The sequence below is a fragment of the Orbicella franksi genome, chromosome 12 (genome assembly GCF_964199315.1).
Source record: "Orbicella franksi chromosome 12, jaOrbFran1.1, whole genome shotgun sequence".
NCBI classification, from domain to species: Eukaryota; Metazoa; Cnidaria; class Anthozoa; order Scleractinia; family Merulinidae; genus Orbicella; species Orbicella franksi.
The window spans coordinates 11309587-11327797 of NC_138156.1; the positions used below are offsets into that span (position 1 = coordinate 11309587).

General features: G+C 41.7%; 1 protein-coding gene across 2 annotated transcripts in view; it reads left to right on the forward strand.

Moving 5' to 3' along the window:
* The window catches only part of LOC145463123 (monocarboxylate transporter 12-B-like), a 219012-nt gene extending 201196 nt beyond the window's left edge, over nt 1–17816 (forward strand). Inside the window, exons 2-3 of one of the 2 annotated variants that reach the window (XM_081446836.1) lie at nt 11371–12559; nt 13192–17816. In XM_081446836.1, the coding sequence (XP_081302962.1) occupies nt 12011–12559; nt 13192–13578 (936 nt within the window). In that variant the 5' untranslated portion in view covers nt 11371–12010 and the 3' untranslated portion in view covers nt 13579–17816. Of the gene's footprint in view, nt 1–10737; nt 12560–13191 lie in introns of those variants that run through there. The other variant, XM_081446837.1, reaches the window with a different exon arrangement.
* Nucleotides 17817–18211: the final 395 nt, after the last annotated feature.

Below are 18211 nucleotides of genomic sequence, written 5' to 3' on the forward strand. Positions count from 1 at the left end.
TCTTTTCGTTGATTGTGATCGGTTCTTTACTTTGGTTGAAGTTGATTAAATAGGCCCTTTGCACGATCCGGTCACATGGTACAAATCACACATGCTGGTGAGCAAGTTGCGTTGTGGGACTTACAAAACAAAGGCAGGTCCAGGTGGACTGGTACGAGTTGCATTGTTTTGGGAGTCCCACTGCGCAGCTTGCTCACCAGCATGTGTGATTTTGTACCATGTGACCGGATCGTGCAAAGGGCCTATTTCTTAGGTTGAATGAGATCACATTCGAATAGTGTGATCGTCCGGGTGAGTGTAGTTCTGAAAAGAACTGTTGTTGGCGACTGACGTTTCGACAACCTGAGCGGAAGTCATCTTCAGAATTAAGTGAATGGTGTTTGTCAGTCGATGACGTTACAAGTCTGGTCCGTTGAACGTGATTGGTCAGTATAGCCATGATGGTATTGGCTGAAAGACTCGTGTAAAGTTTGTCATTAGTCATAGGTGGGTTTCGATCCGTCTTTTGTTAGTCAAATAGGTCGGTTTTTGGTCCGTGTATTGTTAAGTCCCATTGCATTGACTGGGACTCTGCTCAGTGCTTAACCTACAGTACAAACTATTTTCAACGACTGACTCTGGAAAGCTGATACACTAACCTAGAACAAACGCCTCTTAACAGATGTCAACAACTACCGGCGCCTTACAAACGACTTATCCATGACAGAAACGAAACCGACAAATGGACTTCTAACAGACCGACTTAACAATACACGGACCAAAAACCGACCTATTTGACTAACAATAGACGGATCGAAACCCACCAATGACTGATGACAAACTTTACACGAGTCTTCCAGCCAATACCATCATGGCTATACTGACCAATCACGTTCAACGGACCAGACTTGTAACGTCATCGACTGACAAGCACCATTCACTTGACTCTGAAGATGACTTCGCTCAGGTTGTCGAAACGTCAGTCACCAACAACAGTTCTTTTCAGAATTTCACTCACCCGGACGATCACACTATACGAAGTATTATCCTGAATTTAATCGTGCCCGTTGAATGTGATTAAACATAACGTATATTTATATTATGGTTCATTGTTATGGTTCATAACATGTATTTACCTTATGGTTTTTCATAACGTATATATTTACATTATGGCTCACGTATATATTTACGTTATGGTTCATAACGTATATTTATTATGCAGACACGAGTGTTTTACTGGAAAATACAAACAAGTTGTTCTGATGCTAGCTAGGTGTATTTACATGACAAAAGCAGTAAGGTCTGTATCAAAACAAGGTCAACTCCTGCTTCGCTGCCATCCAAAGGCCAGGTCACTGAGCAGGCAACTGTAAAATGGTCTATTGAACAGCATGGATGATTGGAGAAGAAAGGCCGACACTCCACGATCTTGGCTAATTTGTTTCGTCTCTTTTGTAACATTGACCTTCAACATTGGAACTTACTACAGTTTTGGCTTATTGATGCCTTCTCTAATGGTGCAATTTCGGCAAAATAACACGACAACAGGTAGGCAAAGATTTTATTTGCGACCGTTTGAAGCACTTTGATCCTGAACTAACTCTCTATGGGGGCTAACCCTGCTAGAGCTCAGTCGCAGGCCGAGGAGAACATTTCTTTTCCCTCAAAATAGAGGCGTTGTTGGACATTTCGAAGAGTAGATTTGCCAGCACAAATTGTTAGCCACTACTTATTATTCAGATCACAGGCCGCCCAAGCTCACGATGCGAGGAGGTATTTATTCGCGTGATTTACAGCCAACATCTACTATTACATAACCACCGAGTCTGGTTGCGCGAAACGTGACCTTCGCCTTGCAGCATATGTTATGGCGCGTTTTCAGAGTCAAAATTAAAAACTAACTTTTCCACCTATTCTTACTTGCTAAATAAAATGTCACACATTTCCTGTTTTTGAAATTAGATTGCACCAGGAGCCATAATCGGGGACGGAGACCGCAAGTCTCGGGATTCGCGCGCACCTATGATATGGGACAATATTTCTATTTTTAGAACAAATTGCGCCATCCTGACGTCATATATCCGCGCGGATTCACGCACATGTCAGGGGCTCTCGCGTGGATGTTGTCACGTTGCGTGATCAAATGGTGAGAGTTAGAGATTCTCTTGCGTATTTTCCACGGCAATGGCAGGGAATAAGGCAGGGAATACGAACCAGGACGCTTATATGTAGTTTAATGCTCTGAGCTAACGGAAAAGGTGGGTTTTTCAGGGTCGAAAACAAGACTTCAATCTCGCGCTGGGAATGAATAATAAGATCTGCTCACGCTAGTTGTAAGCTCACGCGTATGCTTAAGAATATAGCGAGAAAACTCTCTACTCTGGTATCGAGTTAATTTTTGTGAGTTTCTCAGACAATGTTTAATCATAACCAAAACCTGTTTTGATGGTTTCTTATTGTCTCTGCTTGTTTGGTGAGTTTGCAAAGGTTTCTGAAAGGTAAGTCTGACGCGTACAATTAGCTCATTTGCATAGTGCAGCTCGTGCACTTTCAAGTCCGAATCGGTGTTTTCAATTGTCAACAAATCTTGACAAAGATTTCTTTCGTTATCTTTTGTGTTGAGATGCTGCAACAAATTTCACGAATGCAAAAAAGGCTACTGTCATAATGTGTGTTTCTTCAACATAAGCATAGTGAAGTTTTACACTGCGAAAATGAAAATAGACAAGGAGTTTTTATAACTCGATCAACAAAATCGAAATCGTTATTCCAAGTTGATTGAAGAAAGCGTCATCGTAACTTTGCTGATTATTTCTGCTTTATTCACATATTTTCAGCTTAGCTTTTAATATGTTCTCACACATTTATCAATCTTAAACATATTTAAAAACTATAGAGCTATTGTTTGAGTTCGATGTACGCTTTCACACGAAAGTGCGGCGGAAGTACAATTTGTCATGTTTACTGACTGTACAAAACACGCATCGGCGGGCGCTCTCATTCATCGACAACAGAGAATTTGCTGGATTTTTACACGAATAAAACTGAGCAGTATCTACGGACGTAAAGTTATTAAGCCTCGATGAAACATCAAGCGTTGCTTACAATTCAAGCGAAACTCAAACTAGCAATTATTTTGTTTTACTTTTCGGTCGCGATAGACTGACAAATTCCTCGCAAGCGTGTGGCAAGAGGAGCTATGAAACTATGAAGTCCTGAAGCTCTGCTATATCTAAATATATCCAGCTAGTTTTTTGCTGTGTAGTGGAAAAGCTGGTAATCTTCAACATATGTGAAATTTAAAGTGGAGTAATGTACAGCTCATGTGAAAGAAGCATCACTCGGAACACAACTTGGTCAGCGATATATATAAGCTTACAGCGGAACATACCTAAATTCGACACTGTCTTACTTCACTCAAACTGGAGCAGCTTACGACGAAAATACTTAAGCAAAACTCCAACAGACGTAAACGCGTTGAGTTGTGGGGCAAAAACATGAAACATTTCGGGAATTTCGGACGCCATTTCCCCCGCGCGACATCCGCAAAAATCCTCGCAGCATGCACGCGCGTGTGCCGCAGGTGATGGCGCAATTTGTTCTAAAAATAGAATTATTGTCCCATATCATGGGGACAACCCCAATACTGGAAATGGCGCGCGCTTACGGTCTCCGTCCCCGATTATGGCTCCTGGTTACCAAATGTCGTATTACTTAGTTTAACTAAACATCCCATACTGACACCTTACAAGTTCGTTATGAAACCCCGCTGCCGAGCCGACATTCTGATTTGCAAAATTTGTAAATGCGCTTGTTCTGACTTCTCGATTCTACCAGGCGTCTTCTCCGCGCAGGCCTGGATCCTACATTATTATATATAACATGTGACTCCAAGTTTCGCGCGTACTTTCGTCTGACAACACTAAGATCACTTGATCACCGCGAGGTCTACTAAACTTTAATATGTCAGATTCCCCGCAAAATATCTTGAGAGAAGCGGCGGATCGTCTGATTCAGACGGCCGAACATTTGGGAAGAGTAGCTTCCCTGTCATGGGCGAATTCTGCAGCTTCAAGTTTGCCTGCAACAAGCTCTGTTCTTGCTACTGCAAGTGGCAACGCAATTTCAAATATTTCGTCCACAAACAGTGCACCACCGATCGCTTCGTCCGCTGCTTCAGAGCACGCCAGGTTATTTGGATACAGGCCTCCAGTTGCAGGCAATGTCAGAAGCCATGGTACCAGTGCCAGAGGTAGAGCTAGAGGTCGATCAAACTCTAGCGCCCCGTACCATCTCCACCACCGAGGCCTCACGTGGAGCAGATCGTTTGTTTGCTTGGCTTACAGCAATCAAACACGTACACGTACACCAAGCCAACGGGTTGTGTTAGCGCTAAACAACCTGGGGGAAAAGCGCATAGAATTCCCTCGCGATGGCAACGGGGCTCAAGTACATGAAGCCATCATCAGTACATTTCCATCCCTGGCAAGCGGCTACCAGCTTCTCCGCAATTCCGAGGGTCGCGGAAAAGAGTTGTTAAAAATACCGATGCCAGCAAGAGGCTTTTCCGTTGACTACCTTAAGAGTGTCCTTGGCCACGCGAAAGGAAAAACAAAGACAGCTCTGCATGGACTCCCAATGTGGTTTTTGTGGTTGCGTCGCATTATCAAAAGCCTTCAAATCATAATTTTGCTCCTACAAGCATGTCTTTTAGAGATTTACCTCTTTTGTAAGATATGATCGGAGGCTTTTTAAAAATTGTTTTCAGTAGAGGCTGATTTTCTATGAAACTCCAGTTTTCCATCACGATTTTGTTAAGTTTCTTTACTGCAGGGTGGTATGTAGTGACAAAAGGCAATAGTCTCTCTGCCGTTTTTTGTGTTTGCGGTTTAAGAGCCGATTGTCTCGAGTGAAAGATGACCTCTGACAGGGACCTTTCTATATATTTCTTCGGATACCCGCGTTCTTCGAGGCGTCGTTTGAAGTTTGCAAGGCACTCTTCAAATGTTGTTTTTTAAGGGTTTGTTCTAAGCAGTCTTATTGCTTCGCCTTTGATAATGAGCCTCTTTTTACCCCCGTAGGCCGGCACGAGCGGCTTGTAGTGAGTTTTGATGTCCAGGATGGATTTTTCTATGAATCTCTCTCCTTTGAACACTACTGTATCAAGGAAAGCTATTTCGTTCTCTGATATTTCGGCCGTGAATTTTATTGCTGGGTGGAATGTGTTAGGTTGCTCAATGAAACGATCTACTTCATTTCTTTTACAGTCCCAAAGGGAGAAAACGTCATCAATGTAACTATATAAAATGTTTAAGCAAGCAACCGGAACGATGATCCTGCTGGTGGTATACGCTGGATCAATAGTGATCTAATCGGCTTTACATATAAAATGAAGAATGCAAAAGCAAAAACCGACACAACCTAGGATGATTTTTTGAAGGTGTACTATATTTCGGCTGGCCAAACCAGCCTTCTTCAGGTACAATGAAAATTTTACATTGGGACGTGGTCAATTGAACAAAAAGGCAGAACAATTGATCCTGATGGTCTGAACATCCGCGAAGAAACATATTAATTGTTTCCATTTGTTTTCTTTTATTATGTTTTTTTTTTAATCATGTTATTTTATTTTACCGTATGCTTATCCTTAATTTATACTGTCAATTGCTTTTACGTACTTCCGGTGTTACGTAAATATCGGCTACATAAAAACACGTCCCAATGTAAAATTTTCATTGTACCTGAAGAGGGCTGGTTTGGCCAGCCGAAATATAGTACACGTTCAAAAAATCATCCTACGTTGTGTAGGTTTTTGCTTTTGTATTCATCAACGTAACGTTTCCATTCTCTTGGCTTGGTATTGTTTTGTTGAATTAAATTTGTTTCGATCTCCGCCACGAACAGAACATAATCACCCACATCTTCACTTACTGTGTCCTGTTGAAGTCTTCTTGCAAAGTCGACTAATGTATGGCGAAGACCGCTCAAGAATTGCTCTTGTGCCGTCGACGCTATTTATAAATCCCCGGGAAAACTCCGATGGATCCTGGCACTAGGTTGGCATTATAGGATCTAGGCCTGCGCGGAGAAGACGCCTGGTAGAATCGAGAAGTCAGAACACGCGCATTTACAAATTTTGCAAATCAGAATGTCGGCCTAGCAGCGGGGTTTCGTTATGAACTAAACTGCTTGTTAGGTGTCAGTATGGGATGTTCAGTTGAGATGTTTAAACTAAGTAATACGACATTTGGTAACTTATTACATTGAAAGTCAGAACGTGCCGGACTTAAAATCCGAGAGAAGTCAGGAAACGCGGATAATTTTGTTCAAAGGTCAAAATATGCCGGATGTTATGATTTTAGTATTCAGGAAACGCGAAATGTATTGTTTCGGAGGTCGAAAGAGATGTGCAATCTAATTTCAAAAACAAGAAATGTGTGACATTTTATTTAGCAAGTGAGAAAAGGTGGAAAAGTTAGTTTTTAATTTTGACCCTGAACAACGGTTTGAATTTATACAGGTTTGTATAGGGAAAAACGGTAATCGACATTATAGCTGAAATTTTGATATTTTTGCAATAAAAATGACTTACCTCAATGCCTTGTTGTCTTTTCTACTGTCATCTCGCTTCTCAGCTCGATCCGAAGCCTTTTAAGCGAGTTATCGCTTTTCGTTTTCCCTCCACTAAGAAAGAGTACCGAAGTCTTTTAAGGTATCAGCCAACCCAAAATTGACCGTTTTGCATAGTCTTGGATTTTTATATGATTCGATAAATCTTAGGAATAGCTTTCGTTTAAAAAAAATCCACAAAAAAATGTTATTCGTACGGGAAGTTATTAAGCGAAGACAATTTTGCCATCTTAATTATTCTAATTAGCCGCTGACAACTCTTGTCATCGCATTGTCAAATAAGGAGAGGTTACGTTACAGCTAAGCGCATGTGTGTGTGTTGTGTTTCACAAAATACTCGCGACTCGCCATCTTGGAAGCTCTCAAAGTTGTCGTCTTGTGAAATCTATGAATGTCTTCAAAAAAGAAAAAAAGATCGTGTCCCTTTTCTTCGTCAAAGCCAAGACCAAAGAAAGGGAAGAAACCATTTAGCTGTGAATCGGCAGCAGACCTCGCTTCGAGCGACAAAGGTTCTTTCTTCACCCAAGACGAATGGCTACAAGAAATCGAAGAACATGAACGCAAACCGGATATGAGTGAAAAGCGGGTAACCCGAAAACACTGACCCCCGGTCCGCGGACCCTCACTACGGACCGGGTCCGTTGACTACCCGTGGACCGGTCCACGGACTACCCTTACAGACCCCTCTACGGACCACCCCCCAAAATAGAATGAAAATAAGAAAAATATTTCACTGATGGGTTGTCATATCAGCGAAATTTTGAGTGTTACACTGTGCAAATGAAATTAACACGCCCCCCCCCCCCCCCCAAAAAAAAATCATAGATGCCTAAAAGTTCTTTACAGCGTAAGGAGATGTTGATGGCAAAAAGAAGGAAAGTTTTTAACTTTCATTTGTGCCTCAATGGCGCTATGGGAGGTGTGTTTTTAGGTTCAAATAGGCGGTTTAAGCTTATTTGTATCTGTAATTTCGCTTAGCAAATTATGAAGCCTGGAACGACTTCACGAATCTACGCGAGAATGGGCTGAACAAAATAGCAGAGGGGAAAGAGCACAAATTTCGAGGCTTCCCAGAGGCTTCCCGGAGGCGTCCTGGAGGCTTCCCAGTCTTTCATATACGGTATGACCACGGAAAAGGAAATGGCCATGTGTAATGATATAACTTGCGCCGGAGCCTGAACCCAAGAATGTTACATTTGCACACTGTAACGTTGGAAATTTTGCCGACACAAGCAATCTATTAGACAACCCTTAAGTGAAATATTTGTTTCTTATTGTCATTCTATTTTGGAAGGTGGTCTGTAGAGGGGGTCCGTAGGGGTAGTCCGTGGACCGGTCCATAGGTAGTCCGCAGACCCGGTCCGTAGTGGAGGTCCGCGGACCGGGGGTCAGTGTTTTCGGGTTACCCAGTGAAAAGCAGTCGGTTGAAATGAGTGCAAGCCGTTCTAAAATTCGGTTAGAAGAAGCCGAAGAAGAACAAGAAGATGTTGGATCGCGGTGGGCGAAGTTGAATGGTCGAACCATTGTTTCCTACCGCCGCGAAATTTTGTCTGTTTCTTGCTACCTGTCAAACTACTATTGTTCAAGAAAACTGATACTTTCTTTTATCGATCAACACTTTATTTGCTTGACGCCTAGGTGTCGCTAATCTCATGGCGGTCGAAATTCTATTTTTTTCTTGTTTCTCAAAATGAAAATTTGGGCGAGTTGTGCATGCATTTTGAACTCCAAGTCGGCAGCCCCTGGACCAATTTGGCTGGAATTTGGCCAAATTGTTGTCAGATAGCTTTTCTACAAATCCTGTCTGCGAATTTTAATTCTTCTTTTCATTTCAAAGTTATAGCCTATTTTCCACTGGTGGTGGCAATAATTTCTCATCCCCGGATAAATTTGGTTGTAAAAATAAAACGAACGCACATTCCAGAAATCTGAGACATGGTTTTTTAGGCAAACGAGTGAAGAAATGAAAGCCGTATTAATCGTTTTCTTCCGTTTGTTTTTGATGAGCGTGGAACTTAATGAATGAAAACACTTAGCCTTGCAAAAACCTCCTCATTTTTTAAGCGCATTAAAGTTTTGTACCTTTTAAAGGGAATTAGCTGTAATCATGATTATTCAGCTTTCAAAAAATATACGGTTTATAGGGGTTTGTGTTGAAACAAAGAGCGCTAGAACGATCCGCGCGCAGACGCCCCCGGTGGGTTGGCTGATGCGAGTTATCGCTTTTTGTTTTTCGTCTGCTAGGAAAGAGTACTCTTTCTTATGCATCAGTCAATTCCAGCAGTGCCCATCCCCGCTCGGGCTAACCCCGGGCATTAGCATTTTTTTAAAAACATGGGCAAATTGCCCGGGGTGGGGACACATAAGCTGTCTAAATGCCCCGGAGTGGGGACGAAGAAAGAGGGCAAAAGCCCCTCCCCCGGGATCGTCGCCTTCCGACACCTCTGCAGTTTTTTGAATTAATCAGTGAATAAAACGGTCAACTGTTCGGTATTTTAATGCAACGGTAAGGCTTCAAGGACAACAGTACGTGTTAGTTGATTCTGATTATACTTATTTCTTTATATTTGTTTTTAACAGTTTGCTAGAGGATAGCTGGGATTGCGGCGGACGTGCCCCCAGCCGCGAGCGATGATAGGCGCCTGTATTCGCAGGCTACTTTTTCTGTGAAGAATCAAGACATTTTAAATGATGATGCGTTGCATTTTAAGCTCGCAAGATCTGTCTTGAAGATCGCATCATTTGAATTCGCAAACCTTGAGTATTTTAACTCCACTTTCATGAATTTAAAAAATGTTAAGCTAGTTTTGAATGCGAAATGCGAAATAGTCGCTTTCACGTCAGTGATTGTTTTGTGATAAACAAAATATAGTTCACCTTACAAGTAATGAAGAAATATGTAAAATTGAGAAAACATACTTTTAAAAACATCTTCAAGTTTCTCTAGTCCCTGACGGACAAGCCATTGTTCGACAAACGTCTCGTCTTTCCCGATGAACTCATCCATGGCACTTTCAAAACACGTGTGTCGAATGCACAGGGGTCGCCCCGGGGTACGCAAATGCCCAGCCCCCGCGCCGCGATAAAATTGCGGATGCCCCACCCCCGGGACTGACAACGTGAGCAAATGCCCCGCGGTTGCCCGGGGGGGGGATGCGCACTGCTGGAATTGACTGATGCATTAGTAGAGGAAAAACAAAAGGCGATAACTCGCTTAAAAGGCTTCGGATCAAGCTGAGAAGCGAGATGACAATAGAAAACACAACAAGGCATTGAGGTAAGTTATTTTTTATTGCAAAAACATCAAAATTTCAGCTATGGTGTCGATTACTGTTTTTCCCCATACAAACCTTTATAAATTCAAACCGTTGTAACACAACACCACCATATGCATGCTGCAAAGCGAAGGTCACGTTTCGCGTAGCCAAACTCGGTGGTTATGTAAAGTAGATGTCGGCGGTAAATATGTCAAGTTTCACGCGCTGAACGTTCGCATAAAGATTAAAAAATAAATATATAAATAATAACTTCTCGCATCTTGAGCTTGGGCCGCCTGTGCTCAGATTCGTTGATTTTATTTGCAAATGAAGATACGTGAGCTAAATGCGCCGGGAAGGAAAATCAATACGGCTTTGAAATAAAAACAAAGAGGAAAGAAACTGACTTAAAATAGAGAGTCGTGTTCAAATAGCGGCTTAGGTGATCGACTGCGACCTGTGTGATATATGTAATTTTGACCATGCGGTTACAAGGGTCTGGGAATTTCTGGGTGGGGATATGCCGCTGGGACCCTGGAACCCTTAGCCCATACCAGAGCTAGTTCAGCTAAATTTTGCTAACCTATACTAGAGTAAACTTCCCAAATCCCCCCCATCTATCGACACTATTGAGACTGATTTGCGTAAATTTAAACTTGCCGATTTGATTTTTTTATATTTTTGAGTGGCAATTCCTGGTTTCATCAGATAATATCTTCAACCAACCAGTCAGTTTTGTGAAAAATGATACCCTATTCTAGACCCAAACGCTCTGATTTATATACCCTATCCTAGAGTAAACTGCTTGAAAACTATACCCTTCACAGCAGCACATACCTATATAGCCCATATATGGCAGTGCCCCCTCCGGGCTCCACGTTGGTGGAGCTCTGTGTTCCACCAATATAGCGGCCGGAAAATAGCGCAAACATCTGGAACTTACTTTGGCTATCTAGACAGCTGATTATCTGAACCGAACCAAAAAACATTTACACAAGCACTTTTCCCTATACTTTAACTCCTAAAATGGCTAAAAATCACGAGATAAGTGTATATTTATCGACAAACGCGATCTTAGCCTCATGTCACCCACCGCCATAACTCCGAAATTCAAAATGCGCTGGTTTCCAAACGAAGAACGTTATTGAGCTGGAAAGTTGTGAACAGATATAAATTTAGTACCTCTCATACCTGATGAGGATAAAACTTTTGGGGGCTCTTTAGTTTTGGATTTGAGAATTTGATGACGTCACGTGCACACACTCTTTAAGACCCGGCGTAATAGAGCGTTTTCATTGTCACACAATAAAAAATAAAATCGAAAACCATTCGGTAGATAAAGTCAAGAAATTGTGATATTACAGAAGATAAATAAAGAAGACAGTTCTCCAAGTTTAAGGTATGTGCGTTGTCCCAAAGTTGAGATATTCGTCGAAATGTTCCGCCCAAATTTACAGAGCCTATTATGGAGCCGCCATGTTGGTGTTCCTCTGTGGTACACCAGTATGACGGCCGGGAAATAGTGTTAACATCTGGAACTTACTTTGGTTATCGGTGCCAGTGATTATCTGCACGGAACAAATAAACATTTAAATAAGCACTTTTCTAAATACGACAACGTCTTGAATGGTTAAAAATCACGAGATGAATACATATTTTTCGACAAACGCGATCGTAGCTTTATGTCATGCACCGCCATAACGTCAAGGTGCGCTGGCTGGAAAGTTGTAAACGGATATAACTTTAGTAACTCTTATGCCTGACGAGGATAAAACCTTGGTGGCTCGTTAGTTTTGGATTTAACAATTTGATGACGTCACGTGAAAACGCTCTGTACGGTAACTAATACAAGGACTCTGCGCTCGAGCTCTGCGGGGGAGATTAGACTCAAACGGGGCGCTCGCTTGCAAGGAAGAGTCGTTCAACTTTTAGGTACCGGGTTCTAATTTCGAACTGGACAAGCAGCAACAACTAGCAACTCAGTCTGGGTTCCAACAACAGTTTACTCCTAATGCAAGTATAATCAAACGTAGGCCGGTTGCGTGACACCCTGATGTATAATTCATGAAGCACACGCAACATTTCTCTTTGATTTTTTTTGTTTTTCAGCGTGGACAGGTTCATTGTACGTATCTCTTGCCTACATGTTTGGACCATTGGTGACTCGCTTTATTGGAAGGTTTGGTTTTCGATTCACCGCCATTTCTGGGGCTCTTCTGTTGTCGATTAGCTTCATCGCAACTTCATTCGTCAACAATTTCTGGCTTTTCTTCGTTTTGTTTTCCATACCGACAGGACTGGGTAGCGCAGCATCTTACCACTGTGCCATTTTAGTTGTTCTTAGGCGCTTTGTCAAATGGCGATCTGTGGCGGTTGGTATTTTATCCTCGGCATCAAGTGTAGGCATGTTCGTCATGGCGCAAATAACAGAGGCGCTTCTCTCCAAATACGGACTACGAAATGCTCTCAGAGGATGGGCCTTGCTGTTCTTTCTAACCGCCTTCTTAGCATGCAGTTACGACTCCCGTGATCATTTTGAAAACGAGTATGACAAAGTGTTAACAATGGAAGAGAATAAAAAGCAACCTCCTTCAGTCGTTCCTTCGTCCGTGCTACGGAATAGTTCATTTATGATCTACCTCGCTTCACTTAGTCTCGTGTTTTTTGCAGTGCTAACTCCGTCAATTTATATGGTAAGACTTCAGCAAAAGAACTCTCAAAGTTAAGTTGCCTGCTATGCAATTCTTGACCTGACTAGCAGTTGCTGGCGTCCCTCATTTGCTTTTCGGAACTGAGCTTCCATTAGGGAGTCAATACATGCCACGATGACGACGGTCACCAAACAAAAGTTTTTAGGCCCCTCCCACAACACGCCAGAGAAAATTTGAAAACGCACACACTAATCCGTCATGAAAACGGAGCTTTTCGAAAACGCTCTTTAAACCTGAGGATTTTGAAAACGCCGGCTTTGTGTTTTCGTGTGGACGGAAAACAACTTTTCCAAAACGATGACGTCACGATCATCATGTGATTCCTTGCTCGAGTTTTCCTCAAACACAAATCCAAAGTGATCGGTGACTGTTGCGTTTTCAAATTTCTCCGGCGTAATGTGGATGGGGACAGTGGGGCGAGTGGTTCGCTTTCGCGCCTTTAGTTCCGCGTCGTTCTTTGTGGACACAGCCTTTCTGCCCGCTCAACCTTAGCTGATAAGAAAGTCAGGTAGCTTTTAGTTTTCTGTAGCCTTTGAGGGTAAGCTCGTCGGCTTAGCTATTCCGAACAGTATTTAGACACGATGTAACCTATTCGCTTTCCTTTTCCCTTTCAGGTGAAATTTTGTGAAAGTGAACTCGGTATTCCTTCTGACCGCGCGAGTCTTCATTACACCTCCATGGCGATTGCCGCATTCTTCAGCAACCACATATTCTGCAAACTAAGCGAACTAAAGTGCAAATTTGTCAACATCTTCGACCTCCACCAATTAGCGACGACTTGTTTTGGTATCGGCTTGTTGTTGTTGCCCTTCATAAGGTCGTTCACAGCTATGATAGCGCTTTCTGTACTATTTGGCCTCATGGACGGTGGGCGGTACGGCTTGATGCCACTAGTCGTGTTAGAATGTGTTGGTCAGAAGAGGACAGACCAGGCGTGGGGTCACCTTAGCTTCAGTGTTGGTCTGGCGTCGTGCGTTGGACCCACGTTGATTGGTAGGTAACGTTTAATAATAGGCCTTAAACGCACTCTCGGTATTGGACTGGAAATAGCTTGCAATTGAGGCTCATGCGAGTTAATAACATATCAATTGCATTTGAAAAGACTCCCCACATTAGCCTCAATGCTAGCTAATTCCACTTCAATACCGACCATACCGAGAATATGAACATGACCTATCCAGTCAGCTATGCTAGTCACATCCAAATCTTGCGGAATAACTGATGCCGGATCACGGGTAGTGTAACTTGCCTGACAGTCGCTCGAGTGATCACAGGGAGTCAGATGGAGCGGCGCGCAAGAGCGCAAAAGAACGAGACACCTGTTCCAACTCGCATCCTGTTATTTGCTCGAGCGCCTGAAGACTCCTTAATACACGACTGTACATAAACTCCATGATTACTTTGGGATTTTATCAGGCTGCTAAAACTTGGTTTCATAAATCGAATCAAGCCGATTACGTACGGAAAACGGAGGTGTTAAAAAAAAAAAAATGTTCAAATGTTGTTGTTTATAGTGGTCAATGCGCTTAGCTACACCTATGGGCACTCCCTACTACACCTATGGTGGATTGGTTGGCGAAGAAATTTAAGCCGTACATATAGCTTTTTTTGCGTTCGAAGGAACGCTCATCGCGACAAAAGAGAAAAGAGAACTGGAGGCAGTCGTGTCACTTGGGCACATCTCTTACAAGTTTTGCTTATCTTAAGCCCGTGTCAGTCATGGACACCAGGCTTAACGTGGGGAAGGGGGAAAGGGACAGAGAGAGGGGGGTGGGGGGGGGGGGGTCTTTACGGAATGGTACTTGCGTCCAAAATGGCCTGGGCGCTCAAAAGCCTGTTCCAGTTTTGTCGCTCGCGCCCGTCCTTTTTTTTTTTTTATTTTTTATTTTTTTTATTATCCCCACTGTACCAAGAATCTGGAACAGGCAAGACGCCCATGGACACTGGGCGAGACATTTCACTGTCAAAGCTTACTACCAGACCTCGTTCCCAAGGTCTTCTCTGTCGTTAAATTCCAACATGATCTAAAAACCAAGAACAGGTTCTGTCTCGTCATTTGTGATGTGCCTGTTTTGCAGGTTTTATTGCGGACTCAGCGGGAGCCTATGGGCCGGCATTTTTCGCAGCAGGTGGGATAATGGTTTTCGGTTCATCTCTGGTCTTGCTCATAAAGCTTACAAGAAAATTTCTACTTAGACGACAACACGCTTGAAGCTCGGCAACATTCCATGGGAAGCTCTCTCTTTCGAGAGAGAAATTGTGCTGTGATTGCAGAGTGTTTTCGTCGCCTTGCTTGTCGCATAGATTTAGCCAAGCTTGAAAGCGGCGCTCCTCAGTCTTTTTTTGGGGGATGTTGTCAATCTTACTTATGAAAATAATCTAACATGTGAGGCAAATTTTGGACAATTGTGTAGTTTCAGTCCATAATAAGTTAAATTGCATCAGCAAAGCTGTGTAATGGTGTGATGATGAAAATAGAGACATTATTTCATGGGCAGATTTCAGTGGAGCCACCAAAAATTTTGATCATGTAACAGAACTGTCATTTATGCTGCGTGGTGGCATTTCTTGTTCTTTCCTACCTTATTCAAAAAGACAAGACATTGTTATAAATTATTATACCCTTTCTTAACTCCCACACAAAAGAAACTTGCATATTTTTGTTGTGGGGCATGATTGCGATACGGTAGTTACAACATACTGAAATATAGCGAGGGTTCGAGCTATCAGGAGTCGACTGTATTTACACACTAGGGCACAAATTAACCTTACTGGAAGTTATCAGTGGTTAGGCTGTCCATCAAATGTCACAAATCTCTCAACACTGTCTTCTTGTAAACATACTAATCTTGCATCCGGTTCTCCATTTCGTGCCGGCAGAATATTAATTTATGCCAACGCAGATTATCAACGCAGACTATAAATCAAGCACAATTAATATCATTCCAAAGCCAAAAAAGGAATTATTTAAATAAATAAACTATGAGAGAATTCTCTCCAAGAAACACTGCTTAATTTTACAGGCACTACAAATAATTACTTAATATATATTTAATGTGTACCATACAGTGTAGTTGTCTCAGTTCAGTTCAGTTTCTGTTATTGCACACTATTTACAGAAAAACAACTTAACGTAAGATGGTTTACAGTGATATAGGAAAAATAAATACAGATAGAAATAAACTAGAAGAAACAATATTTAATTGTGTACAGTGACCAAAGTAGCCAATGAGCTTTCGAGTTGGTCACTGTCATACAGATATAAGTTGGCGTTGGCCGCATGCTAAGTTAATTTAAATTAATATTTACATTAAAGACGATATTATTATCATAAAAGAAGAAAGACATACATAAATGCAGCTAAAATAAAGGAAAACAATGTCCTGAATATTGTACAGCAATATCTTACATAACTAACAGTTAAACTATGGTCAGTTTTGAGTGGTCAATAAGAATCTTTTATACCGCTTTTTGAAGAGCATGTATGGAAAACGTTTAAGTTCTGGTGGGACAGATTCCCAGATTTTTATTGCAGAGAATTGAAATGTAGATATACCATAATTGGTGCGTATTGATGGCTTAAAGAAGTGTGCTGTGACAATCAGTTGCAGCTATGATTAACAGATTAAATAACTACACACAGGATGGGTTGCAAAACTCAACTTCCAGGTCAGGTTGTTCAATGAACTTAGTGCAGTAATTATAATCGCATCAAGTTGTCTGTAAGTACTGAGAAACCAAACAAAGCTTTACAATCTCGAGCAATAAATTATTGAAGTGTGACACTTTTATGTACAGTGTATAAATATATTTCCATTAGTATTGGGAAGCTGCATCCATCATGAATTAATTTGTTCCCATGTAGTTGTTTAAAGCACTTCTCACACATGAATCTGTCTTAACAATGGTCTCCGTGTTCTACAACAATTTATACACATGTATCGTACACTCAGTGAGATATTGTTTATAATCGTATCTATAACAAAATTCTCGATCATGATTGGTTCTCCGCGCGCCTATTTGTCACGTAATCGGCGCGCGATCATGTGGGTGTCCAATCCTCCGTAGGAAAAAAGATGGCGATTGGTACATTTACCCATAGTTCTTAGCGCACGAAAACCTTGCCAACGTTCATAAAAACGTACAGAAGAGTTACAAAATCTTCAAACCTAGCATAAACAATGTCCTTCGTACAGGGACAAATATTGTAAAAATTTGGCTTTCTTTGTGCCTTACAGGCTGTGTTAGGTTCGCAAGGTATCGTGGTAAAATGTACAGCCGCCATCTTTTTTCCTACGGTGGATTACAGGTATCCAAGTGGTCAATATTTTTGCATTTTAGTTTGCAACTTTTTCACCGCAAAACATTACCGGTCTAGATGTCGGTCTGGATGGGAAAATCTAGACCGCTTTCAATATTGATTCCAGCCAATCAAATTCGTGAATTCGGTAGTTCCCAGTCCTTGTGAGACACAGCCATATAATAAATATATAACATAACATATTTGCATGCAGAGTCACGTAAAACGTTTGGCACGAATTGAATCCTTCTGTGTATTCAACACAGTGCTCAATTCCTTAATGAAAAGCATTTCAAAAACTAAGCAATCAAACTTCGATCTGCATTTCTTCAAAATAGGAATTCTTATTCTTATTCCAGCACAAGTTATGAGGACTGACCCGAACTAATCTTTCCGATAGGTCAACAAATCAACCATTTTGTTCGCTAAGTTTATCGTTTTGTAATTTCTCAAAACACATGAAACACGCTGTACTCCAAGGCTGCATGTCTCTTGTTTTCTTTTTTCTTTCTTTTTTTTTTTTTTTCTTCAGTAATACAACTACAAGGCTGCATGTCTCGGTCGAACTGTTAGCTGGAGTATGGCCGCCACGTTAGGCAACTTCGTCGTCGTCGTGCGTACGCGCCCACGAGCAATACCGCTAGCCATTTTTACCACGACAAAAGCGATTTCCGGGTTTCCCCAGTTTCCATAAGTATGGGGCTACGCCCGGTCCTTACGGCTCTTCGGGCCGCCGGAGCTCCGCTATGAAAAAACAAAAATTGAATCAAAGGAAATAATGTTGCCGGGTTAGCAAATGTTCGACAAGTTTTAACAAGAGACAGACCAAGCTTATCGTTTTCAATACAAATATGTTTATTAAAGTCAATTTTACACAAAAATGTCCATTTTGTTTTATTTTAGTAACAACTTTCTATGTCATAATGCACATGTATATCAACCATTTGTTTGTGCGAATAAAACTTTAAGCCGACTTTTTTTTTAATAAGTCTTTCTTCGTAATTTACACGACCGTGTTGCATTACAGACTAACACATAAAACTATACTTATGCTTATTTCTATTTCGAAACCATTTTTACGTATTTTCATCGAACTTTTCACGAGAAGGAACTTTATACTCGTCTTCGGAGGAAGACCGAAGGACCTCCGAACAGTCCCGACTGCTCTTACCAACAAAACAACAGCCTACGAAGTGACTAAGCTCAGTGCCCTGTTCATATTTCGCAAAAACTTAAATCGTAAGACGAAGAACTTCAGATACTTTAATTTTCGTCAGAGAAGACGCCTCAGGCCGTTCTCTAATGTAACAAGGTTACCTTTGTCTAGTGTTTGC